This window comes from Puma concolor, chromosome C1 (assembly GCF_028749965.1).
Source record: "Puma concolor isolate L17-30 chromosome C1, mPumCon1.1.hap2, whole genome shotgun sequence".
NCBI lineage: Eukaryota > Metazoa > Chordata > Mammalia > Carnivora > Felidae > Puma > Puma concolor.
In genome coordinates, this window is record NC_141674.1 from 44,028,223 (window position 1) to 44,054,268 (window position 26,046).

A 26,046-nucleotide genomic window follows, 5' to 3' on the forward strand; every position below is an offset into this window, starting at 1 on the left:
ATGAGCTCATGCTCATTGTCTCAAGAATAAATAAAACATTAATACACACACACACACACAAATTTAATTTTTTTTTAAAAAACTAAATGCAATGGACTGACTAAACACATATTACTTATATTTGATTTAAAAATGTTCTTGGGGCGCCTGGGGGGCTCAGTAGGTTAAGCATCGGACTTCAGCTCAGGTCATGATATCACAGTTCATGAGTTCGAACCGCACATCAGGCTCTGTGCTGACAGCTCAGAGCCTGGAGCCTGCTTCAGATTCTGTGTCCCCCTCTCTCTCTCTGCCCCTCCCCTGCTCACACTCTTTGTCTCTCTCTCAAAAATAAATAAAACACTAAAAAGCAATTTAAAAATCATGTTTCTTTCCGTCCTGTATTATAATAGGGTATTTTTGCTCTGCATTTTTTTTTTTTTTTTTTTAAGATTAGAAAAAAGTTTTGTACAAAGAGGTAGCTAGCATGGTTTGTCAGGTAGATGTCTCAGATAATCCATTCAAGCGAGGTCATCAGTCCGACCTGACGAAGCCTATATCCTGAGCATCCCTTTGGGAACACATTCCTGGGTGGCCCCCGCCAGATTGAGAAGACACAGCAGGGCAGCAAACCCGGGCCATGGAGCTGCTGGTGACCCATCTTGTCCTCGAGCCTGCAATGGGGTAAAAGGTGCTTGCTTTTCCTCTAATCCCTCTCTGATTTCCCTGCAGCCTCCAGGCCAGCCTTTTTGTTTTTTTATGTAGTGCTAAAGGAACACAGGGGCAAACGTACGATTCACTTTGACTTGCTGCCGTGCTCTCATCAAGCCCTGGTGTCGGTCCAACACGGCAACACCCACATACGCTCTCCACGACAACGTCTGTGCGTGGAGTACTTAGGACTTTGCGGACTTGCGTAGGTTTCTGGACCTGTAGGAATTCACTTCCAGCTCTCCAAACATGTCCATCCCCTTTGTATCTACAGGCTGGTTCAGGGGGACCAGCGCTTGCCAGTCGGGTCCTCTGCATCCGGAAGTTCATCAGGTGGGCTGTCCTGTCTCTGAAGTCTGTGATTTCTAAGCATTCCCAAGCACACTGGACGTCGTCATCACGGAGTCCTCACTCGGGGAAAATGGTTTTAAAGCACAGAGGTGAGATGAACCTGTGAGGTCCAAGCTGGACTCCAAGGAAGTTACAGTTTCAATAAAGAAGTTGAGAAATTCCTATATGACGCGGCTGCCCTTTACCGGTGACATGCTCTCAGGCCATCTCATTTCCAGAACAAAAGCTGCTACTTTGGCCGATGACGTTTTGTCGCAACCCCCCCAACCACCCCAAGCGACCCAGGTGAGGTCTGCTCATTCTCTTCTAGGCTCCTGGCGGCCCCCTGAAAGATCACTGAGCAGTTCTAGAGAAACAGCACGTACGCTTCTCTCTTACTGTAATTCCTTCTCTGCGTGCTCAGCTCAACGGATCTCCAACGAGAGAAGACGTCACAGCGGGCCGACCTCGTTACCATCTTTTCTCCGGCCAGCAGTGATGCCAGCCACCGTGCGGGCGTGCACCTGAGCCTCTCTCTGCTTCTACAGAGTCCAAGGTCTCATTAAGCGCATCTGCATGTTCTGAGGAGATCTGACTGGGGAGTGACCAGAATCTTTCGTTATGAAAGCCTGGTATCCTAAGTAAGCACCCTGTCCCCTTTCATAGCAGTGCCGGGCACAAGGTGTGTGGGACATTCAGCAGGTAAGAAGTTCACACCCCAAATGAAATCTGCCAAATCAACTGGGTGCTGACTGCCAAACAGGCAGAGATGAGCAAAGTCTAGCTTGTATTTGGACAAGAGAACAACCATCTTTCATTTGGTTTCTGCAGCTTCAAATCCCCTTGTGTTGCCGCTCAGGACTCGGGTGCAGCCTCAGAAAACGTACTGTCCTCCGTTCACGGAGCCGGACAGGGAATGACGCGGCAGCAGAGGTGGCCGGCGCTGGGTTAGAAGACTGTGCTGTCTCACCCCAGCCATGTGCAACGGGGCCCCCTGTGTGCTCTCCCCTTCTCCGCCTCCCCGCCCCTCCCCTTCTCTTCTATCTGGGCCATGCTCGTGGCAGACCTGTCATCCTCTCAACTCCCAGAACACACGGCCCCCGACTCACAATGTGGAAGAGGAGACCCTTGCAACCTCAACACAGAGCACAGCGGTTCATCTGCGGACAGAGCCCAGGCGGACCCATCGGGGCCCCTGACCCCAGCGCACTGGAGCCCGGCCCTCGGAGCCGTGACGTGGATGGTTCATTGGGAGCCACAGGCCGGGACCGCTGGCGTCCACGGTTGGGAGAGGTGGCGGCGGCGGCCGTGGCAGGAAGGTCACCTATGCCCTTTCCAGTGGACACTGAACACAGTGAGCTCAGTCCCTGGCTTTTGGGCTGCTGGAAGAGCCTTACACTTTTCCACCCACCCTTTGGCATCCACTGCCCAAACCAAGGACAGTGTGTCCTGGGAAGTCGTCTCCTGAGACACAGAGCTTTTAATGCTAAAACCTGATGGCCAGTCACCCTAACGGGTAGCAGGGGTGATGGGGCTGGGGTGGGAGGGGTGCTGGCTGCCCAGGAGAGGGACAGGGACAGCGGAGCAATGGTTAAGGAGTGCGGTTCCCACGCTTCTCAGTCACGTGACCCCTCTCTAGGGGACCCCTCTCTAGGTCCCTCTCCCTAACCCAGGAGGATCCAAAGACCCTCCCCCCTTCAGAGACTGCCAGAGGATTAAATATGGGTCCAGCATGGGGCAGCTCCCAATCAGCATTTAGCACAGTGGGTGGTTCAGGGGTCACATCAGGAACCAAACCAACAGAACCAAACGAAGCACCCCAAAAGGCCAGAACACCACTGGGGCCCCAACACCCAGAGCCTCTGGCTCTGCAGTCCAGACTGTTGATTTGGTCACATAGCAGCCTCCCTTCCAGACACTGGGCTCCCCAAGCGCAAGGCCAGTCTGAGTCCCCTCCCCAGCTGGTGCAGAAAGGCTGTCTCCAGAGGTGAGTCTGACCAGCCCTCTCCTCGGGGAGCTCCCAGCTGGGAGAAGGGGACGGGCTATGGCTGCAGAGTCAAGTGCCATCCAGCAGGGGACACAGGCCATGGGAGGGAGTAGATGGGCAGGGGTCAGACAAGGTGGAACTGGAGCTCCTACATTACGAGGGGCTGGAACTTGGAGAAGCCAAGAAGGGAGGGGGTGGGAGGCAGGCAATGACCCAAAGACAGACCAGGAAGCTGCAGTCACAGGGCTCCCAAAGGGGCTGGAGGCACAGGGCAGGCAGGTCCCCAGATGGGCGTCAGGGACCCACAGCTCCAGACCTGAGAGGGTGATTGACTGCCTGGGGGGGGCACAGCCGGTCGGCGGAGCGGGGAGTGACCCGGGTCCACCCGCAGCCTAGTGCTCTCCCTCCCTGACACCCCACTCAGGGTGGCAGGGATCCCCACAGTGAGGCTGGGTGCGCCGCTCTGGCCAGAGGGGAGGGTACCTCTCTACCCCCGGCCAGCTGCGGAATGGGAACCGATTTGCCCAAGAGTTAATCGCTTTTCTGACGGTTTATTTTATTCGTCTTTGGTAACAAATGGCTGAAATCAATTAAACTTGCTTTCCCCTCAGCTGATGAAGTTAATTATGATTTGTTATGGTATCTGATATGTAAATTATTAGAAAGCGGACTTACGTTGGACCGGCTGCCTCCAGGCGGCACCGGATTAATCATTGTGTAGATGTTGTCACTGGAATTTGTTGAATCTGTAGAACAGTGGAAACCCACAAGTCGGGGTGATTAATTCATTTCTTAATTAAAACAAACTCATGGCACTTGAACTCATTCTTTTGTATTTTATCACCTAAAATCTCCTCTAAGTACCACCATTTTCTGGCTAATTTGTATTTAATGAAGATTCACAAAGTTTTTAATCACAGAAAATTCAACTGTGAAAACTGCTCAACCCTGGAACAAAGAAGTCCAGGGTGCGTGGACAGCAGTGTGGACGTGGCAAAGCGGGGGTGGCAGGTTCAAATTCTCATCTCCCTACCCGAAAACAACCTGGTCCCCAGACCCTGCCAGGGACCACGCAGGGACGGCCAGACCACCAGCTGCGCTCTCCCCCAATCCCGCCCAGGGGTTTTAATCAAATTGGGGAAAGAGAAACGCCACAAATTACCCAGGGGCCACCTTGCCAAGCTGATGGGGCAGGAGGGAGAGGGAAGCATGGGGCTGGAGACACATTAACATATGCAGTGGTTTAATGTGACCCAGTCTGAATGTAGGTCATGCGGCTCATAAAAATGCAGCAGCAGAAAGAGGGAGCGGGAGTGGGGGCCGGAACATCACAGCCGCCGCTAGCTCCAGACTATGGGTAAGCAGCTTCCCTGCCACTGGGAGCCGAGGAGTCTGGAGAGAGAGGGACCCCTCCGTCTCCCCAATTAGCTAGGAAAGTCTCCTAAGAAAACCAGCTAACATGTTTCTATCAGGAGCAGGCATCTTCTTTCTAGGGCAGAAATCCAACCACGTCTCACTTTTTATTTTCTGGGTGGGTAGATTGTCCGTGGGGTTCCTTCTAGATGGTGGTGTGTTATTCTCAGCTGGGAAAGAAACGCAACTGTGAAGCTGTGTGTGTGTGTGTGTGTGTGTGTGTGTGTGCGCGCGCGCATGTGTGCACATGCCCACGTGTGCACATGCCCACGTGTGCACGCACGCCCTCTTCTGATCAGAGAAAGAAGGAGAGGAGATCTCCCGTATAGAGGACCAGAAGCCAAGAGCTCTGGGAACTCAAGAGACATGGTGTTAAGAGTCCTGGTTCCAGGATGTCAGAAGCCCAAAGCCCCTTTTCAGTCATCTAGAGAAATCCACAGCTGGGAAAGGGTGCTTGCCAACCAGTGTGAGCTGAGGACAGTGAGACCCCCTCGTTCCTGGAGCTCTCCACCCTGCCTCTCCTCTAACCAGAGAGGAGGAGTGACCTTGCTAAGGCCACAGGGAAGGTCAGGGGCACCGAGGATCTCCTTCCTCCTAAACACCTGATGCTGACATGCCTGGTGGGGGACACGCTGCTCAGGAGGGGTGGTTGGTAAGCTTTGGCCCTGCACTGGGACCCCTCCAGGACCCCCAACTCTCTCGATGGCACCCTCTCCCCAAGGCTTCTTACCTGCAGGACTAGGCATGATGGGTGTTCCTGGGGGGCCACCACCGCCAGGAGGTCCCTGGAGACGAGATAAAAACTGACGTGAGGAACCCATGGCCATGACCCAGGTCGGGAGAAAACCCCGAGCTCCGGCCACACCAAAGTCAAGTGTTCCTCCAGGGCCCAGCCTGGCATCCCGCTCTCACTAAAGCTCAAGCAGAGCCCAAGTGTTTAAGCCCCAAGGGAGCTGGACTTGGATTCCCCCCACCCCACCCCCACCCCACTGCCTTTCTTCAAACCTAGAGGCAGCTGTGGGTGTGCGTGTATGTGTTCACATGCCAACTGGTGGAACCAGAGGCCTGTGGGGGAAACCAGCTAGGTCAATGGTCAGCCCCCAAGATGGGGACCCAACTCTAGGTCTTGTTTGGGGACTTCCGGGCCCCCAGAAGGTACCTGAACAATGACAGCAGGTTCTAGCAGAGTTTAGAACTTGTGCTCGGAGTGTGTTTTGAAAGGGAAAGAGACAGGGACCCTGGAGAAGTTCTCTTGCACATTCAGTCACATGTGGCTGGACACCCAATGCCCCGAACCCACACACACTTACCACGTAGGTACCAGGTGATGAGGAGGAGTATGGAATCTAAAAACAAGAGGTGGGCAGCCACGTGTCAGAGTCCCTTCCTCTGATACTCAGTACCCTTGGGCTTCCAAATCCACTTGGGGACCCACCCCCTCTTGCTAGGAAAGGCTGTGGGACACCCCAGGAGGGGGCCAGGGGTGTGAGCAAAGCCCAGTGCCTACACTGAACTGATCCCAAGAGCCTTGGCAGGGAGCTCTGAGGGGGCATGGGCGGGGGAGACCCTCCAGTGTGAGAGGACAGGAGAGCGAGAGCTTCTCCCCACCCCTCTGGCCTTCTTCCCCAGACTGTCTGTGCTGAGCCCCTTTCCAGCTCCTTCCCCTGAGCACTAGAAGCCAGCCCTGCCGGGGGGAGAGGATCACCAGACGCTTCTGTGTGGACAATGCTCTCTGAGCAAGCTCTCAGCTCACACAGGCTTTCTGCCCATCAGCGGGCTGGGCCGGGGCCCAAACCCTGAAGGCCCCGGGAATGTTACTCCCAAGCCTCCACTTACAGGTGGGGCTCCCGCTGGCAAGCGTCAGGTGGACTCTTGCTGCATCCCTGCCTCTCATGATACCCCCAACCTGGGGACAGGACCACCCCATAGCCTAGAAACCCCTCCCACTCGATGTGGGTACTCACTGAGTTAGCACTGTTAGGATTTGGCCAGGGTCTGCCAGCTCCCGGGCCCCTGGGAGAGGGAGGGAGAGGGAGGGAGAGGGAGGGAGGGGGAGGGAGAGAGACGGGGAGATGGGGAGAGGGGGAGAGACAGAGAGAGGAGAGAGATGGCAACAATGAAAAAGGTGTCGTTGACCCCAAGGGGGCGGTGCCGGAAGCGCCAGAACGAGAGGGCTGACATCACTAACAGGAAATCCTTCATGCGGCCGGCCCTAGGGCCTTACACACCTGGTTCTCGGGCAGTAATGGGCAGCTCCACGGCTAGAAATCTACAAGCTCCTCTAAATTACGTGAAAAACGTGTCAAGTATATAAAACTGCCTCTGCATGTGCATCTTCCCAGGAAGGGAACCCACAGATCCTCATGGGGATCTATCCCCGAAAGGGGGTTAATTAAGAACCACTCAAGCACTACAACAGCAGCCAGTTGTACCGGGGTTCAAATCCTGGCCCTGTCACTTAAGAGCCCTGTGAGCAGGGGCAAGTTACTTCACCTCTCTGTGCCTCAGTTACCTCATCTGTAAACGGGGGCAATAACCACCTCACCGGGCTATGAGGAGCAGGCGGGCTAATCCACACAGCAGGCTCAGAAACACACCCAGGACGGATGAGCCCCATACGGGACCATATGAGCTCTTATCCAAGTATCTATCGCCAGCATCCCCGGCTCCACTGATGAGAGGCCTGAGGTCCAGAGAGGTGCCAAGAATGACTCTGTTCACGAGTCTTTGGGGGGGCCAGCAGAGGGTCGGGGAGCCATGGGCTCTGAGCTGCCAGCAAGGTCCTTTTTGCCTTACATGTTAATCCCGGGCATGGCGGGGCCGAGGGAGTTGGGTGGTGGTCTCATGCCGCTGCCGTAATTCTGCAACGATAACCAAGGGTCAGTCTATGAGAAGGAGAAGGGGCACCGGAGAGGGAAGGGGGGAAGAAAGACAAACAGAATAGAAGCAAGAGGATTAGTCTGTGGAAAGGATTTGATGAGAAAAAAAAACACGTTCGTTAAAAAAGGTGAGGGGGGTGGGAGCCGAGGGATGGGGCCACAATGACAAGCCAGCACAGAGGGACAGTCACAACTTGAAACACATCTTCAGGGGTCTCGGGATGGTTTCTCTCAAAAGCATGTGGAGGTCCAGTAAGCCCTCTCATCTTGGGTTTCAGGCGGGTGGAAAGGAGCGGACTCGTAACAGATCCAACTGGCGAACACCTGCCCACTTTAGGAACTCCGAGGGAGAAGAAACTGCCAGCAGCCTGGGGGCAGGGGCTGGGTCTGAACGTGGAAGGGGAGAGGACCCGCAAAGGCCTGGCTGGTGGCTGTCCCCAAGGCCCAGCATGTACAGATCCCCCACCTTGCCCCACGCCTGGGTTGTCCCCCAACCCAGGTCACCTGACTCAGGTGTCAGCATGTGGGGCCCTCACCAAGCACAGTGCTGGAGAAGCAGGAAGAAAACTCAGGGGGAATCACCAATTCTGAGGGAAGAGTCCCACCTCGGCTCAGTACAACCCCCCAAGGCAGAGTGCGGTGAGTCACAGGAATGCCTGGATCAGGAACCTCCTATCGGGGCTGCGCCTGACTCCTCTTTCAGTGTTATTTTCCTTGCAGAAGAAATAAATACCTTGCCTCCCTTCTCCACTTGGGCGCCTACACATCCTCCAAACCCAGCTCAAAGAGCACCTCCTCTGCGAAGCCTTCCCTGCCCACCTCTTAGGGTTAATTGCTTCACCCTAGTCACTCCCCAAATGCCTTGTAATCCTCCTACCCCTGCCACAGCCCGTACCACACTGGGCTATGATCGTGGCCACGTGTCCATCTCTCCCACTAGGCTCCGAGTACCTTTGGAAGGTGGGGACTATATCTCAATGATTTTCGTGCATGCATCACTCCACGTACCAGCCGCCACAGACTGGGTGCTGAATCAATGAAGGAGTGAACGAGTAAATGAACAGGAAGTAAAACTGGGCTGGTTGGGCTGGTTAAACTCTGCCTTTGTAGAATCTGAAAGAAGTAAGGTCGGTGAAAATTTGACGGCAAAGGGACAGCCAGTGTTACCTGAGCACATAACACATTTTACATACAGTCTCTGGCTTGTCCTTTTAACACTGCCACGAAACTAGTGTTATTCCCACTTTACAGGAGACTGAAGGTCTGAGGGGAGGAAGATCCACCCAAAGTCAGGAAGCCAATGACCCAGCTGGGGTTTAAACCTGGATCTACAAGGGCACCTGGGTGGCTCAGTCGGTTAAGCGTCCGACTTCGGCTCAGGTCATGCTCTCACAGTTTGTGAGTTCGATCCCTGCATCGGGCTCCATGCTGACAACTCGGAGCCTGGAGCCTGCCTCAGATTCTGTGTCTCCCTCTCTCTCTGCCCCTCTCCCACTTGTGCTCTCTCTCAAAAATAAACAAACATTTAAAAAAAGCCAAAAAACCCCTCTAGGTCCACACTCTCCCCACACGTCTGGTGAAAGGCGGGGTGGGGAGAGGAACGGCACAGGAGGCCCAAGAGCCAGAGCTGAAAAGCTCAGAGCCAACATCATGCTGGTGGCAGGTCCTCCAGCCAAGGACCGGCTGTGGGGCCATCTCCTCTGCCTGGTCACCCTGACAGGGGATTGGAGTCTAAGAGAATATGCAGATGGGGTGTAGACAGTGACAGGGGCGGCACCAGGCCAAGTGGCAGAGAATCGAGGAGGGAGACGAGGGTGGCCACAGAGGGGTCCTCAGGCAGTCCCGCATCCCCAGAGTGAGCTCCGGAAACGTGCAGGAGCCAGGCCCTCTTTAAAGACAATGGCACAGGCTGGCAGGTGGAGCCAGATCTGAGGTCAGAGCACAGGAGAGCCAGCCCCAGGCTGGGCACACGTGAGTGACTTTGGGCAAACCGCACAAGTGACCCCAGTGCTCACTCCTGGCCAGGCCGCACAGCGGGCTCAGTAATGACAACGGCCCCATCACGAGTCCGCTTTAAAGATTAAAACACTGCGGCGCACAAGCAAAGTGACGGCCCCTCACGCAGCTACGTGCAAGGCAACCCCGTGGCTGAAGGCCCGTGGCCTGGCCCCGGCTTCACGGCTGCCACCCTCCGCTGTGCTCCCTCACCTGTACCATGGGGACAGAGGGCTCCCAACCTTACAGGTCTGGGAGGATCAAATGAAATGGCGGCTTTGAAGCGCTCTCTGTCGGCTCTCGGAGGCGTGTGATGATTTGGGATGTCAGCGGCAGAACGAACACCAAAGCCCTTAATGCCGCCTTAAGCGTCACGGAACCTCAGGTCTTAAAGGGCCCTTCCTAAGCCCCTACACGAATCTCGGCCTCGCCTCCACCGCTGCAGGACAGGAAGCCTGCCCCCTCCCCAGGCAGCCCACGCTCCCACAGTGTACGGCCTGGCCAACTTCCAGCCAGAGATCCCTTCCAGGGGCTACCGCTGCATCCTGCGGCATCCCGCCCAGGAGAGCGGTTGGTGCTGCAGGGCCAGTAGAGGCTGGCCTGGGTGCTGGAGGAGCCTGGGACGCTGCGGCACAGAGTGGGCGAGGGGAGAGGACAAGCCAAGCGCTCACTCCCAAACCACGCCCGCACATGCGGCGTGTGGCCCCTCGGGGGAGGCGCTGGTGTGCCAGCTGCTGTTCCTCCGTCTACCCCACCTTCCAGAGCCTCCCCAACAGCCAGCCCGGCGCTTCCCGAGAAGGGAGGGTTGCCCACCAGATCCTCCCTCCTACAGGCCCAGACCCTCGAGGGCCACTTACACCTTCCCATTTCAAAGATGACAAGCTAGAGGCCCAGAGCAGCCAAAGACTTGCTCAAAGGTGCACAGTAAGTCAGGGGTGAAAGCAGGGCTGACTGTCAACTTTGGGGAAAACACCAGCCTTTCATAGAGGGCTTGGAAGCATGGTTTCAGACACTCCACAGAAATGGTTCTCTTCCCTCAATGTCCGCCTGCCCACAGCACTGGACTGCAAGGTGTGACCACCAGCCAGATGCTCCCTCCCTCTCTGCCATCCGCATGGCTCTGCAGGGACAGCTGGAGGCCTGGGAGGGATCCTCGGGGCAGCATGGGGCTGGCTACATCTATGGGGGTGGTCCCCTTCCTCCTGTACCCTCACTCTCATCCCCACTTGGATGCTGGGCAGAAGGCCCTGCAGGAACAAGGAAGGGCCTCCCTGCTGGGGACCTTGGGTCAGGCATCAAGCTCTGGACACAGGAAAGCACTGGGCAGCTGGCAGAGCTGGGACCTGCTCCTTCTTCCTGCAACTTCCAGAGGGGCTCTTCCTCGGTGCTGCCCGTAGCCCGCCCAGCGCCACCTTCACCTTAAAGTAGGGGAAGAACATTCCAGTCTTTAGGACAGGTTGATGGGGTAGTTTCCTGGGCAGCAGGGGCCTGTACGGGCCCCCCGTTGGGAAGTGTCGAGAGGCCCCACTTTCTCCTCACGCAGTCCCTCACACCTCTAGCCTGGTTTATGATCCTTCCACCTCTTGCCGGGGCCCCAGGCAGTAGCCACAAAGAGCCGGGCTATCCTGGATCGGGAGGGAGATGCGGTTTCTTCTGGGTGGCACAGAACTGTCCCTGAGATCATGGGCTATCCTTCATCTGAACCTTCTCAAATGCAGACAAGCTAGGACGGCGATCTGATGCTAGCCTGTGCTGGCTCCACCCCCCAGCCTGAATACCAGCAACGAAGGTAATTGGTACCCACGGGGTGTATGAGCCACAGCACCTCTGAGGGGGCCTTGTGTTCTGTCCACGGGAGCCCGGCCGGCAGCCCTTGCAGATTTAGCCTCACATCAACAGAAGTCACTCCTGAAGAACTTAGCCAGAACGTTCCCATCTGATACTGACACAGTTCTTTAAAGAAAGACTATAACTAAGTGGATATATTACCTCCTTTTCGGCACTGGCCCTTTCACAAAATCAGAGTAAAATCTGTCTGACACGCTCAGGGAACAGGGCAAACCGATGCCTGGTGTGCTGGTTCCTTTGTGACGTTCAGGCTAAAATGTAACACAGGCTCAAAAAGAACAAATGTCACTCCGTCCAGCTTTGAAATCTATAAAGTAGCCCCAAGACTACACTGTACCTATTCTTTGTTCAGAAAGTTCTGGAGTGGTCACTGGCTATTAGCACTCTTATTCTCCACTTGGAATAACAGGCTGATGGTTTCCCATCTGTGTTTGGTCTCAGTACGGCACTGTGCATGCAGTGGTACTTACTAAAGGCTGCCTGAGGGGCTGGCCTTGTTTTCTAAGATCCCAGGCTGTGGCAGAAGCAGGACCCCCTCCCTGAGCCCCTATTCTAGGAAGAGACACCCTGCAGGTACCTCATGCTGTTTCTACCAAACCTACAGTGGACCTCACGAGGTGATCACCAGGCTGTCCATTTTGCAGATGAGGGACTAGAGGCCCAACCAGGCTGAGCTGTGGCTGGAACCGTGTTTTCCAGCACTAGGTTCTGAGTTCATGTCTCTCCTGTCCATTGGGAGTGAACAAGACAGGACCCTCAGGGGACACACAGAAAGGGCCGGGGTCAGGAGGTATAGCGGTCCTGCCCTCAGCCTTGGGGTCCAAAGCTTCTAGGCTCTGCAGTGCCTGCTCCCTGGCTGACCCCAAAACCTGTCCCACACCAGGCCAGCCCTTCTACCTCCATCTGGTGCAGACGTTCTGGGTTGCTCTAAGGGAGCTCTGGCTCTGGAATTTCAGACTGCACTCTACCCAGAGGGGTACAGGAGACTTGGGCAAAGCACTTTGGGGTCTCTCTATTGATACAATAAAGTCAAATAAAGAACAAGAGAGACATTTCCAGAACCCCTGTGGTTGGTGGGGAGGGGGGTGGGTCAGCTGCCCTGGGCCAGTATCTCCCTCGGCTCTGGGCGTGCCTGTCAGGGCCTATGGGAGGGCTCTGCCCTTGCACACCCTTTGGTGAAGCCAGGAGAGCCACACTGGACCCGAGAGGCCTTTTCTGGTAAGACCCCAGTCTTTAGCACTCTCACCTCTTTAAAGCATGCCACAACAGTAAGCCAGACTGCTGGTCAGAGACTCTGACATGACGAGACGCCCGCTAAGCCAGGAGGAAGTCCTAAACTTACAGAATATTCTGTTCTCAGTCTGCTGACATCCATTCCCAGCTTCCAGAATCTCAATATTACTACAGGCTTAACAAACTGCTAATGGCCTTGGCCAGAAAAAAAATTAAAAAAAAACAAAACACAAACAGCTCAAAGCAGTCATCAAACCCGCACAATTAGAATCCTAAACACTGATTTTAAGCCCCTAAGTTGGAAAACACACACTTCTTATTAAGGGTACCTCATGCCAAGCATCACACTGAGAACCCGAGCCTCCCCATTTGAACAGTTCTGTATGGCAGATACTGGTCTCTTCCCCATTTGATGGACGCGGCGGCTAAGCCTCCAAAGACCCAGAGGGGCGCGTGGGGGCATAGGCATGGCGTTTTCCTGCCTCCCACTCCATCCTCTTGTGTCCCCAGGTCCCCCAGGACGTTCTGGAAGTCCAAGGTCACTGCTTATCTACCCCAAGAGTAACTCTCATGTGCCGCAGAAGGACCCAAAGGTTCCTGACTCCGGGGATGGAACGCTCTGCTTTCAGACCCTGCTGCCCCTCCCACCCGCCCTGCAGAGGTCAGCTGGAGACAGCCACATGGCCGGAAGGGGCCACTCTCTGGGGGCTTAGGAGGAACTGGGGAAAACACAAGCTTTGAAGGATTTGAGGAAAGAAAAAACAAACAAACAAACGAGAAAACCAGAGGCGCAACTGGTGTGAGCTTGTGGGGCCAAGAGAAGCCAAGGACCTCCCTAACATTTTTCAGCACCACAGAGGTTGCAGCCATCCCCGAGAGGAAGGCAGTGGGCTGGGTGTGCTGTAAATACAACTCCAGACGGAGCGGAGGACTGTGGGTGTGGGCAGGCACCTCTCGCTACAAAAGCGGGGCACGTGTCTGTGAGCGGGAGCACTCCTCCTCCTCCTCCTCCTCCTCCAGGGAACCGGAAACCTGGGGAGGGGCCCAGAAAATGCAAACATCTGCAGGCAGGGAGCGGGGAAGAGACAAGCGGGCTTCCAGGCAGGGCAGAAAAGGGAAGCAACGCCCTACGACAAAACCGTCCCCACCTCACTAAATCAAACTCCCTTCTTATTCAGACTCCCAGCTTCTTTGAGACAGATCAGCACACTCTCTGCCACAGCTACTACAGGGGACAGAGCCACATTCAAATGGTCAGAAGAATAGGAACCAACTGTGATGAGGTTCTAGACCAGGAATGGCCTGTCAGACCTCTGCCCGATGGTCCTGGGGAACAGGGAACTGGGTCACAAGGAGAGACCACTGGGCTGTAATTGTAAAGAAGTAGACCGGGCACTTGACAGAAGTTCTTCCAGAGGTTTCTGAGGTGTCCTTTATGACAATGGAACCCCTCTGGTCAGAAGAAATCTTACCTATGAGCCTAGTCCATGAAACCAGTAGAAGCTCTGGGTTGAAGTGGGTCTTAGAGGCCCTGGCCGGCCTGGCCTCCTCTCAGCTGGGATAGCATCGCTGAGAGCCATGGGTATAGATACATTCCTCCCCTCGTACTGCACCGGTCGGGAACTGAGGCCTGCTGGGGCCCACCGAGGTCAGATGATTCACCCAAGGACAAATGGTGAGTTGCAGGCAGAGCTAAGACTGCCACTCGTTTGTCCCACTTCTGGGTCATAACCAACCATGACCCTGAGCTAGCTCAAGTTCACCTACCCAGGGTAGGGGGCTTTGGGATTCCCGGAGGACCCACACCGCTGCTCGGGGACCAGACCCTCCACCTTCCAAATTCCTCAACTCCCTCCCCCAAGGGAGGATCTGCCAACCAGAAGGCTCCCGGCTGCCCCTCTCCCGCAGCTCCCTGGGGGCCCCTCAACTCGGCCTGCCGCCTGCCAAGGAGGGGTTGCTCCTGTCTGCGCATGGGGCCAGCCCAGCCGTGGACAGAGAGGGCAGCTGGGAACCTGGCCATGTCCTCTCCCCTCACCCCTGTGAGCTGAGGGACGTGGAAGGACTGACAGACTGTGGAAAGAGGAGAGTAGGCGGGTGCACACAGATGGCCAGGGAGATGGACAGACAGACGGGTGGTTACCTGTGGGCCAGGCCCCATGGGTCCCATGCCTCGGGGAGGGTTCATTCTCTGCATTGATCCTCCCATGTTGGGGTGCCCTGCACGAGAGAGGAGATAAACCGTGAGGTGGCAGGGGCAGACAGCACAGATTCCCCAGGCCGTGGGCCGCCCCGCCCGGCTCTCTCTACCTTGTTGTCGGGTGGGATCCATGGAATTGGGCAGCAGTGGCTGGGTCCCAGGAACTCCTCCTGGAGGCTGAAAGAGATGTGAGGCCCGTGCTGAGCGGCTGGGGGATGGAGGGAGATGTGCCAGCCTGCCCCAGTTCTCCACTGCCCGTCTGGGGCTACCCACGGCCTCCCTGACCTGCTGGCTGGGGCTGGGCGGGGGGATCTCCAGGAGCAGCAGGTGGCTGGAGCTGGCGTCAGTAGAAGGTGCAGCGTGGGTGGGACAGGAACCATCACACCCTGCTGTCTCCACGTGTCTGTGTTCCTGCCGGAGCTCAGCCTCACCCTGGCTGCACCGCCTGCCATACACCCCTCCACGGCCACATGCCTCCCATCCTCACCTCCCGAACCCCAGCCACCATGGTTTAAGCCAAACCCTGTCTTTCTTTCACCCCATGGAGATGTAACTCACCCACCCCCTCCCCCAAAGTGTGGGGACCGAGAGAGCCACCAGCTAAAAATCCTAACACTAAGAAGGGAGCAAAGGCAGAGCCAGCCTTTGAGATTTGGAAGGGGAAACTGAGGTCCACAGGCCCAACTGCCCCCAGTCATCAACTAGCAGAGCCAGCAGGAGCACTCAGGCTCCCAACTCCCTGTCTTTACCCAGCATATGAAATGTCCCCTTCCGACCCCTGGGGGGCTAGAGGAGGCCTCCCAGAGAGGGGCGAGCAGGATGCTGAATGAGAGCCTGCTCCCCAAAGCCTGGTGCAAGTGGCAGGTGCCGGTGTGATTACTGTTAAGAAGGTGAGGACAGGGTGCCACGGGTTTCCCAAGCGAATGCTTGGCATGCTTGCTGTGAAAACCTGTTACAAGTGATTTACTTGGGACCGGAGTTATTTCAGCTGCAATTGGGAAAAAAATAAAAAGGGAAGCAGAGCTGGAAGGAAAAGTCTGCTTCTAGAAGCCTCTGCCTCAGGACTAAACACAGGCCCTTGCCTTTGAGAGGAAAGCCTCTGTGAACGCTGACCACCTTTTCCCATCTGCACGTGCCGATGCTTCTCTGGGTTAGCATCTGGGATAGGAACGCCTGTCCCCTCCAGCCTCAGCCCTCACCACTGCCGGGGGATGTCTGAGTGGGGAACTGGGTGCCTTTGGCCCAAGAACAAGCTCTAAACCAGTTGTGGGTGAGGTGGTGGTAAACAAAGGGGCAAGCTCTCGCTGTTTTCCCAAGCTTCAGAAAGGGGTGTGTGTGTGTGTGTGTGTGTCTGTCTGTCTAGTGGGTGGGGGTGCTTGCGGGAGGCCATACAAACCTGGGATTGCCTGCTGTCTCCACTGTCTGTCTCTCTACCCCTGGGATTTCAGCTCTTCCAACCTCTCATTCTCTCCCAGCCCTACTTCCTTTCCCCCGGTTCCCAAGCTCTCAATCATTTGACTGGTTTTGTGTCTGCCCCACTTTGGGGTTTGGGCTATTTCTAGACCCCAGTTACAGGACTCTGAGAGGACAGAGACCTGCTTGCCTCTGAGGCTCTCTGGTTTGGGGGACCCCAGGATGCTGAGGTAGACGGGGCACCCTCCAGGTCATAGAATGCCCCCACCTAACCTTGATGGAGCAGCCATGGGGGCCGGCAATCGCTCCCTCACCAGGTAGCCCAGTGTCAACACCAGCAATTCTCAAAGGAAGTTCCTCCTTGGGCTCCCCTGATCCTGCCGTGTCAGGACTCAGGAGCAGAGCAGGGCTGCCCAGAGGCTCGGCGGGAGCCTGGGCGTCATTTCCCTCCTCCTCCTCTCACTGGGGTGGACCCTGAACTGAGGACAGGGCAGTCTAGCCTCCTCTCCAAGAGAAGGGTGATGTGCAATGACTGAAATAAAAGGGTCTCACACAAGAAGGCCGAAGCCTTCAAATGTAAGAAGGAAGAAAAGTAACAGCTCATATATGGGACTGTAAGCACATGCTGAGCACACACTCTCGGAGCCTGCTAGGGAAAGTGCCGCTCCGGGGCTGTCATCCGGGCTCCTAGAAGTAGGCCAGTGCCTCTCGTACAGCACCGCGGGGCAGGGACAGGAAGCAAGTGTCTGCCTGGGGAATACACAAATCCCAGCAGCGTGTGCACGGTCACTCAGCTGGCCTGCCCCAGTCGGCCACCGCGCCAGCGGGGACTCCTCTGGGACATGTACGGGAGGGCTGCCTGACACATCCGATCTCAGTCTTCCTAAGCCCAGCTGAACCCCAATGACCACCACCCACCCACCCGCTCTCGCTTGAAAAACACCAGTGCTCTCTCTATACACAACCCCGAACCTGTAGCCAGGAAGGCAGCTAGGAGAGTGGGCTTGTAAGGACAGGTCATCAATCCTTGGCTTCTTGTCCCCTTGCGTGCCCTTCTCATTGCCCTAACGTAGGAGGTCACATGTACCTGACCAAGTCCCGCTGCCTCTGCTTCCTCTACCTGCCACAGGGGAGGGCTCACTGGGGTGGCACAGAGGCTCCTGTTCAACCTGCAGCCCCAAGCAAGGCACTCTCCACGAAACCCAGGTGCAACACCTGTGACAGGGGCACGTCCCCCCTCGGAGGGCAAACCCTTCTTGAGCCCACAGGAAACCGGAAAATCAGTGTAGATTTCCGATGGGGGGTGGCGGGAAGGTTGGGACAATTGGTTTGTAATGCGAGGTGCAGATGACGGATTTATCCTCCATTTGCTCTCTTGGGTACTTGCTCATGCTTAATTGATAAATAGAAACATACATGTTTCCTCTCGTGTCCCTTAATTGCTGGAGGAAAGGCCACAATTATGATAAGGAAGCATCTGTTCTCTCCATGGGGCGGAGGCCAGTTCTGGCCAAGGAGAGCCTCCTCTGGATGTGCTGGGGTGGGGGTGGGGGTGGGGCGGTACGGCGCTGCTCGGGCCCATGCACATGATGGCAGAGGAGGCCCACTTGGTGACCGGGGCAGCACTTTTACACCCCTGAAAGCTAAATGAATTGGGCGAGGTGCAGAGGAAACAGCACTGGGCTAGGAGCTGCAGACCAACTTAATCCCAGCTTACTGGAAGACTCTGGGAAGTCACTTCTTCACTCTGACCTGTTTCCTCATCTGAGGTACACCCAAGTGTCCCACCTTGCTCAAAAAGTTGGGTCTCTAATTCCGGTCTACATCTCCCCTTCATGTCAGAGAAAGAGGAAACAAAAGATGTTTGGAGGGGAAAAAAATAATTGGAAACCTGATAAGCAATTCAGCCCTAAAACTGGAGGCCCCTGATTACAAGCATCTCTCCTCAGCCTCCACCACCGCACTCAGGGGCTTTCTTGCAGAGCCTTGAGTAACAGTAAAAATAGCGCCCCTCCAGTGGGTAACTGAACTCCCAAGTTCCAAAGGCTGTAGGGGCTGGATGTGCTGGTGATGTGGTCAAATCTTTTGAAGGGCATTTGTAAGGTCACTCTAAGAGTCACACGTAAAAATATTTCGGCATGAAAGGAAATCCCACTGATGTTTCTTTTAAGTTTCTTTTAAATCTGTCAATCCTCAAAAGGTATTTTATCTTTACCTCTCCAGCTCCCCTCCCGCCCCTGGATGAGCTGAACTAGGGAGGGTGGCACGGGGGCCGATTTCTCCAGACCACCTAGAACTGCCAACCCTAATGGCCCAGCATAAGGCACACAACCCCAGGCTGAGAAGCCCTCCCATAAGCAGACCACTTTTCTAATTACACGAACAAATCCTTTCTTGTTTTGAGTTGGGTCTGGGAAACAGGCAGACATTGCTTAAAACCTCACAAATGTCCTGCTCCGCTGCATCCGGGCTCCTGATCTAAGCATTCCTACGGGCCATTTCTCCCCTTAATAGCAGGATTATATTTACCAGCCTTGGCAATTCTCAAAAGCTTCCAGGAAAAAATGCACGTTGTCAATTAACTTCATTAAGGAGGAAGACCCTTTTCCAAGAAGGGGCTGGAAGGGAGGGGCAGGGGCATTACCACCTTCTCTAGAATAGCTGAAACCCTGCATTCCCAAACATGGCTGCTTCTGGGGCTGCCCCCTGAGCTCCAGAACCGGCTGCCCAAAGCCCACCAGGAGAGGCAAATGAAGTGCTGGGAGTGGGGAGCTGTATCACGGACACAAAGTGGACACAGGGCCCTCTCTGGGGACCTGCTTGGAAGCTACCTCCTGCATTGAAGCTTGTGCCTCCAGCTCCCGACCCTTCCCCCAAATTCTGATTTGGGTCAAAGTCCGGCTGAGGTCAAGGGTGGCTGAGTGAGGGGAGAGAGAACATGAAAAGATACAGTACCTGGTTTCCCATTCTGATCGGGGGCCTGGGGCCGCCTGCGTATCGCGGTGACATAAAAGGCTGCAATTACAGGGAATTAGTTCAATGACAGCCTGCACTACCGCACAGGGCCAAACACAAATGCGCTCCACTCCACAAAGTCCAGTTTTGTTACAACTAGTGATCTTTTAAACTCTCTTTCTCCCCGGTGGCCTCTTCCCTCTGGGCAAAACTTCCTTTGGGCAGAGGGAACAAACGACGTGCATGGCATAGGTGCCTCCTGACTCCGCATCCGCTCACGGAGGTCTACTCTGGGTGGCAGGATAGCGTGGCTGGGGCTTTGCACAGGACGCGGAAGAGCAGGTACATCAGTGCGGGGCAAAGGAGGAAACCGCCGCTCTCGGTACGGGCAAATGAAATCAGAAAGGGACTTATACGTAAAATTCCCAGGGTGTGCAGACAAAGCTGGACACACACACACGCACACACACACACAGAAACCACTGACAAAGGGGGTGGGGAAGGGGAGCGAGGATTTAAGGCGGGGGAACACAATGAGAACGGTCAGGGGACAGCGGGCTCCCTAACTTGTGCAGGGCAATGGGCAGGAGGAAAGCTTTCTCAGCAGCGAGAGTGCACACAGAAAAGGCTAGGGATGCAGCTTCGGTTACAAACAAATGGTTAACCAAACTCAAAAACCAAACCAAAAGTGAGAGAGGAAAAAACAAAAACGCAAAGGCCGCTGACAAGGTCACAGAAATAGATTTTCTTTTGGTTTCATATCCAAGCTGGGTGTGATGTCCAAGGAATGAAGACTATCTTTTAGGGGGGGGAGATTTTTATTTTTTTATTATTATTGTTTTTAAAATTTCATTCGTCAGTCAAGACTCGAAAGCAATGGCTAGAGCACATTTTGATTTTTGTTTTTCCTCTGCTGGCTCTGTCCTCCTTGTGCCCCGCGCCCCCCGGCGGGCGGGCGAGCCACAGCGCTTTTACCTGACTGTGGGGTCCCATCATGCTGCTGGGATTGTGAGGTGGAGGCTGTGCGTGCGGCGAGGGCTGTGACCCCGGAGGACCCTGTGAGGCCAGACAGCAGAGGCAGGTTATAGATCACAGCACATGGAGAAGCGCAGAAGCTTAAAAGAACAAAAATTAAACCAAAACGAAGGGCAGGCGGCGGGCGTGCGGGCGGCGGGCTCTGGTTGGCGGGGAGGTGCGAGCGGCTGCTTAGGTCGCAGGCCCCACGGTGTACGCGGTGAGCGGGAGGGAGAGAAGCCGATGAACACACTCACGGTGGGGGGGGGGGGGGGTGTTCCAGGGGTGGAAGATAAAACCCAGCTCCTTTGTCAAAGCACGCAGGAGCAGGGGCCCGGACGCAGGCTACGGATGGAGCGGAGTTTGCCATGTTAAATACGCTGGTTGTGACGGGCTCAGAGAGCGCAGTGATGCGCAGCGAGCAGACCCCTCTGCAAAGCGTGCAAGGGAGTGGGGACGAACCGGTGAGGCCCGGCCCTGGGGGAGCTCCCGGTCTGGGGGGAAGGGGGGCACAGAGACAGAGTGCAGGTTCCTAGGCCAGTCTACAGAGGGAAGGGGGCCTGATGGATGCACGAGAATAGATAGAGGAGTCAGAGCCCGAACAGACAAGGGAACGACAGGACGGACCAGGGCACTGTTAGTTCACCTTCACTTGGAAATGGCCCCATGAGGTCGGGGCTTTCATTCTTCTTTTTACCAACGAGAAAACTGGGTCTCAAGGGACGAAGGGATTTGGCCACAGCCACACAACTGGTAGGTAGCAGAGCCAGGATGTGAAGCCTGATGGGCCCAAGGCTCACCCTGACCACTGCAGCCCTGAGCTGAAGCAGACATGGGCAGAGGAGCAGCGGGATGGGGCTGGAAGTCCCTGATGGGTGGAGGGGCTGGGCTTTCCGGTCTAGAGGGCAGTGAGCCACCTATGGTTCCGAGCTGACCCCGGAAGCCTTGGGCTATGCTGACCTCGACTCCCCCCAGAAGAGATGAAGAGATGAGTTCACTTAAGCCACGGGGTTGGTCAAACTGTGGGCTGCAACCCATTAGTGAGTGGTGAAATCAATTTAGTGGGTTACAACCATTGTTTTCTAAATATCTGGAACAGGATAAAATAATAGAAAATATCGAACAACTCTGTGTATACAAAGTCAAGTATTTTTCACGAACTGCTTTTTACATTTATACACACGCGTGTGTATAAATGTCCAATGTATCTCCTCCTGCGGGTCCGTCACAAAGCACAAAAAACTCATCTTGGAGGCTCCTTCCTGCCTGCTCAGAACATTCAGAGCTGGACTCCGGTGCTGGTGATGAGAAGCATACCCTACTTGTCTCTTCTCCACGCAATACTCTCGGAATATTTTAAGAAAAATTCAACACCGGCAGGGGGAATGGGGGGGGGGGGGGCTTTACATTAAAGAAGAGAGGGAGAGAGAATCTCTGAGATGCAGGTAGGATTTTCTTCAACAGTCTCTTCCCTGAAAGCCAGGCTGCCCAGCCTCCCACCTGCTCAGGAAACCAGGCTGGGGCTGGGGAGGGGTGGAGGGGCTGGTACCAGCCAGCAGGGCCAGGGGACGCAGAGAAGAGGTGTGCAGAAAAAGACTGCAGGAGGCATACAGGAACCCGGGGGCGCCACCGAGGACAGGCCTGGAGTTTCCTGGCCAAGCGAGGGGCTGCTCACTTCCGAAGAGCTCCGCGGAGCAGATGTTCCCCTACCTGCCACGCTACTAATTTCAACAAGTGTGTGTCTTTCTAGCGGCTGCCAGCAACGGCATGGTTTGTTACCATGAGCAATTTTCTTAATTAACAGACATTAATTAGCCATTTAGCAATTTTGCAAGCATTTGTTTAGCGGCTTTCCTAAACATGAATACCACTGTGATAATGGCACTGATTAGAGGGTCCCCTAATTAACAGTACAGGGAAGGAAAATTGAAATCACATAAATTAAAAAGGGAGGGGAAGTTAATGAAGGCGGGACATATTTGCACCTGCAAGTCTTTTGTACCATGAAACTTGGGTGCAATGTAAACAAAATAAGAGAATTCAAAGCCAACCCCCCAAAAAAAGAAAAATAAAAAGAACGGAAGAGAAGGGTTCAAGGGTGAGGTCCAGTTGCCAAGAGGGGGCAAAAGGCCCAGCTCTTTTCCCAGCTCTTGGCAAGAAGGGAGCGCCTCCTCCCTCCAACCCTCATGGCCCTCACGGGTAACATACAGTCCTTGAGAGAGAGCAGTGTGTCTCTGGGCAGGTCCCCCACACCTGTGCCCCCGTTAGCCAGGGGAGGCAAGCAGGCTGACTCAATGACAGGTTGCCGAAAATGTATGCAAAGCACCGAAGAGTGTGTGACACCCACAGGGGGCCTCAATCGATGGCAGTCCTTGCTGAGGGCCAATTCTTGAAACTGGGTCTTGGAGGGCCATTCTAAGCCATCTCTTGGCCATGGATTATGGCTGCTTGGGCCCCCAGAGGTTCACAGGGCAGGCTGGTATGTGTGCTTCACCTCCCTACCTCCCTCAGAAGCTTCTGGATGGACTCTGGTGATTGGTCCCTGAATGAGCAGATGTGGCATAGGTTTGCCTCAAAGCAGGTGCCTCAAGACAAACGGCCAGTGAGTATTAAGAGCCGGGAACGTGGCTGGTCAGTGAGGCCCCAGCAACTTCTCTGGCCAGCGGGGAGAGGCGGGGAGTAGTAGGCTGTTAAGCTAGGGAGGGAGCAGCATCTCAGAAGTCTCCCCTGTGACCTGGAGCCAGGCTCTGGAATACTGAGGACAAGAGAACCCTCACACCAGGCCAGCCAGTTACCCAAACAGAAAACCCCACCATGATCTCAAGACGGACACAGATGCTCAGCGTTCACGTCCCCAGGGCACGGGGCTCCTCTCCCACCCCAGGGGGGTGTTGCCCAGGCTCTGCTTGTGTATTTCCCAGCACTGCATGGCCCCCAGCACTACTGGGAGCTCTACGAGCCAGAAAGCTTTTCTTCCATGGAGCCAGAAGTCTACCAATTCCCAGTGGTCCGCTATGTCTACCCAAAGCTCCATCCTCCGTGTCTCTGCTACCTCCACTCGGCCTGCAGCTGTCTGCCACTACATCTGCGTCTGGACTCTGTCCTCAAGACGGCATGTAACGGCACAGGGAGGGACCGTGCACACTTGGCACGTTCTTAGGAGCAGAGAACAGGTCCTGCGTTTGAAATGTTTGCTTCTGTTAAGAGGACGACAGACGTGTTCCCATCTCCACAAGGAGGTACGGAATTTGCTGCCTTTTGGTTTAGTGGGCCAATAAAAGGTGTTTCTCTGGCATCCTGCATGCTCAAAAAGAGACTAACAGATAGGTATAGAGAAAATGGACCTTATGGTCTTTTCAGCTCATTACTCACTTGGTCAAAAGGCTACAGAGAAGGCAGACCAAAAAAAGGATCTTGATCTTTGTTGAGATGTTGGCTTTTCTCTTCCCCAAATTCTGAACAGATCTGGCAGGCAGGTGGAAAGGATCAAGGTGGGAGGGAGTCATTACGCTGATAATACTGATGAGTTTTCCCACGTAGGACGGCTCCAGGGGCCTTCCTGGCCTCTACTTGCTGAAAGCTTTAGAAGAACCGAAAACAGGGGTGTCTGGAAGCCTGTTTAGCCAGAAAGAGCCTCCGAGTGCAGCTCTACTTAGGCCTTGGAGGCTTTCTGTCTCGGGAAGTGCCTAACCCCCTTGCCCAGCATGCCACAGAGCCAGGCGGTAGGAGCAGACATCTGAGGTGCACAAAGTACTGGGCTAAACTGGAGTTGGGGCGGGGGGGGTCCCACTGGAAACTTGGTGAGAACCGCACCTGCTGGCAGTCACTTGTTTGTTGGGTGGCCCTGACAGATCAACACTTCTTCCAACGTCCTACATTTACAGGGGAGAAAAGAGAGGTCCAGCACAGACGCAGGACCTGCCCAAGACCACGCTGGTGGCTAATCCACATCTCCTAACCCCAGCCCAGGGCTCTCTTCACAGTGATCATGTTCCTGTCCACTGGAGGTAAACAAACAGGGTTTGAAAGAACCCGGTTCAAATCATGACTCTGCCACTGACTGCACTTCTCTCATCGGTGAAATGGGAATAATCGAAGCCACACAAGGCCACGTGGGGGAGCTGGCCTTCACCTGTATTAGTTCAGGTAACCCTGGACCCCTCACAGGAAAGGCCATCAGTGGCTCCACTTACACCTCAAAAGGGTGAAGCCACTTGCAAAGCTGTTCAGCAGTGGAAACAGCAGCAGAGTCTGATTCCAGAGCTCCAGGGGGTCTGAGCTTGCCCACCATCCTAAGGAGCTCGGAAGTGGTGCCTCCGTGTCGCACGTGGAGCACAAAGACCAGGGAAGAACAAATCCTCGAGGCTAAAGGATGTGTCGGCGCATGCAGTCACGTTCACCCACACACACATATTCTGGATGCTGACCTCAGGCGTCCGGCCAGCCCCATTTCCTGGGGGTGGGTCACGGAGATGCATCAGACTCATGTGGCCCTAGAAGCTCCCACGCTAGTTGGCAAGAAGTTATGAGGACATAGTGACAAATGGGCTCGAGTGTCAGTTAAAATGCCTTGGGCTCCAAGAGAAGGGGGCAAGTAAACTGAGGCTCAGAGTGGCCGTAGAACGTGGGCCAACAGGCAGCTGGTATGAGAACTGGGACCCCCTGACTGGTCAGAGCTCTTTCCACTGAAGTGCTCTGCCCCTACCATGGGGGGACAGCAAGGAGGCCTGCACCTGGGAGAGACCCCAACTCGGGAAACCCTGCAACTGAATCTGGGAAAAGGAAGCGGCAAATGTACCCACTTCCTGCCTGGGCCTTCATCCTGCCCCAGACCCTATTAATGGACTTGCCACTGTGTCTCACACGTTCCCGGGATCTCTGACCGGAGATACAGAACTCTTGCACTTCCTTTTCATTCTTCCTGCAATGCCAGCGTTGGGTGGTGGTACGCACAGCAGCCTCTAAGAGCCACTGCGGGGAGGGCGTGGGGAGGCTCTGCCGCAGGTGTGATCGAAGCAAACGCTGGGCCATTTCACTTAAACTCTGGATGCCGCCAGTTCCGTGGAAGAGCCTTTGCCATCACGGACGTCGTGGGGAGCAGAACATTCCCACAGCACAGCCGACCCATGGTCTCTGCAGAAAGGCATTTCAGAAGCATCAGCAGGAGCCACCTATGCCTCCCGGTCACTTCCGGGTGGAGTCCCTGGACTTCACCTGAAGTCATCCACGAGAGATCGAAGGGCTTGTTGCATGATGGAGGAAAGCTTCAGGTTGCATGGACCTGGCATCTGATCCCAGCCCCCGCAGGGCACGCTGTGAGTCCAGTTTCCTCACGAGGACGACAAGGGGAATTGCAGTGGGGTGGTGCAGCGGACAGCACCAGGCATGCACAAGGTCCTCAGTCTTCTGTGGTCCCGCGCCACATGCTCCGGTGGCCACTCGCTGCCCGTGTCCGGGGAAAGTGCAAGCTAGACCCTCTCTGCCGGGAGCACCCTCCTCAGCCCTGTCAAGGTGCACCCCCGAAACACGGCTCCATCCTCTTCAGACCCTGTCTTTTCTGCAGACACCGCGTAGGCTGCACAAGCCACCCCACGTGGACATCCTGGGCAAGGCCCAAACGGGGCAGCGAGGCTGGGCCAGCAGGCGGACCCCACAGCCAGCCAGCCCCCCGGGGGGGGCGGGGGGTATCACTAACACCTTTGAGTTCAAGGAACCAGGAGGAAAAGTTAGTACCAAGAGGGTGACCAAATTGGCCCTCTGAGCTAAAGACTCTTGCAGGTAAGAGAGGATAGCTCTTTAAAATTAAAAGGCAAATAAGCAAACAAACACTGCACTGATGTCTTTAAAGGAAAAAAGTAATAAAAACCATGTGCTAACTTTAATGTCTCCAAAACTCACCGCTCCTTCACCCAGTGCCACCTCACACTCTGCAAAGCTGCCTTTCCCTGTCTAGCAATCGTGGACCTGCTGAGAAACAGAGCTGAGACTTAGCCCCAGGCTTTCTGGGTGCAGAGGGGAGCCTGGGAGAGAGCGCGAATGAAGCCGGGCTGTGGCCAGTGGCCAGAGTGTCGGCCCCCAGAGCCCAGGGCACT

At 55.2% G+C, this 26,046-nt stretch overlaps 1 protein-coding gene across 6 annotated transcripts in view; it reads right to left on the reverse strand.

Moving 5' to 3' along the window:
- The window catches only part of SSBP3 (single stranded DNA binding protein 3), a 166,116-nt gene that overhangs the window by 6,449 nt on the left and 133,621 nt on the right, over nucleotides 1-26,046 (reverse strand). For 2 of the 6 annotated variants that reach the window (XM_086717051.1, XM_086717055.1), the window contains 9 exons: nucleotides 19,916-19,996; nucleotides 18,941-19,000; nucleotides 14,683-14,749; nucleotides 14,516-14,592; nucleotides 7,217-7,305; nucleotides 6,385-6,433; nucleotides 5,731-5,766; nucleotides 5,151-5,205; nucleotides 3,683-3,753 (listed from right to left, as the gene is read on the reverse strand). In XM_086717051.1, the coding sequence (XP_086573177.1) occupies nucleotides 3,683-3,753; nucleotides 5,151-5,205; nucleotides 5,731-5,766; nucleotides 6,385-6,433; nucleotides 7,217-7,305; nucleotides 14,516-14,592; nucleotides 14,683-14,749; nucleotides 18,941-19,000; nucleotides 19,916-19,996 (585 nt within the window). The remainder of the gene's footprint in view (nucleotides 1-3,682; nucleotides 3,754-5,150; nucleotides 5,206-5,730; nucleotides 5,767-6,384; nucleotides 6,434-7,216; nucleotides 7,306-14,515; nucleotides 14,593-14,682; nucleotides 14,750-18,940; nucleotides 19,001-19,915; nucleotides 19,997-26,046) is intronic. The other 4 variants (XM_086717053.1, XM_086717056.1, XM_086717052.1 and 1 more) reach the window with 3 other exon arrangements.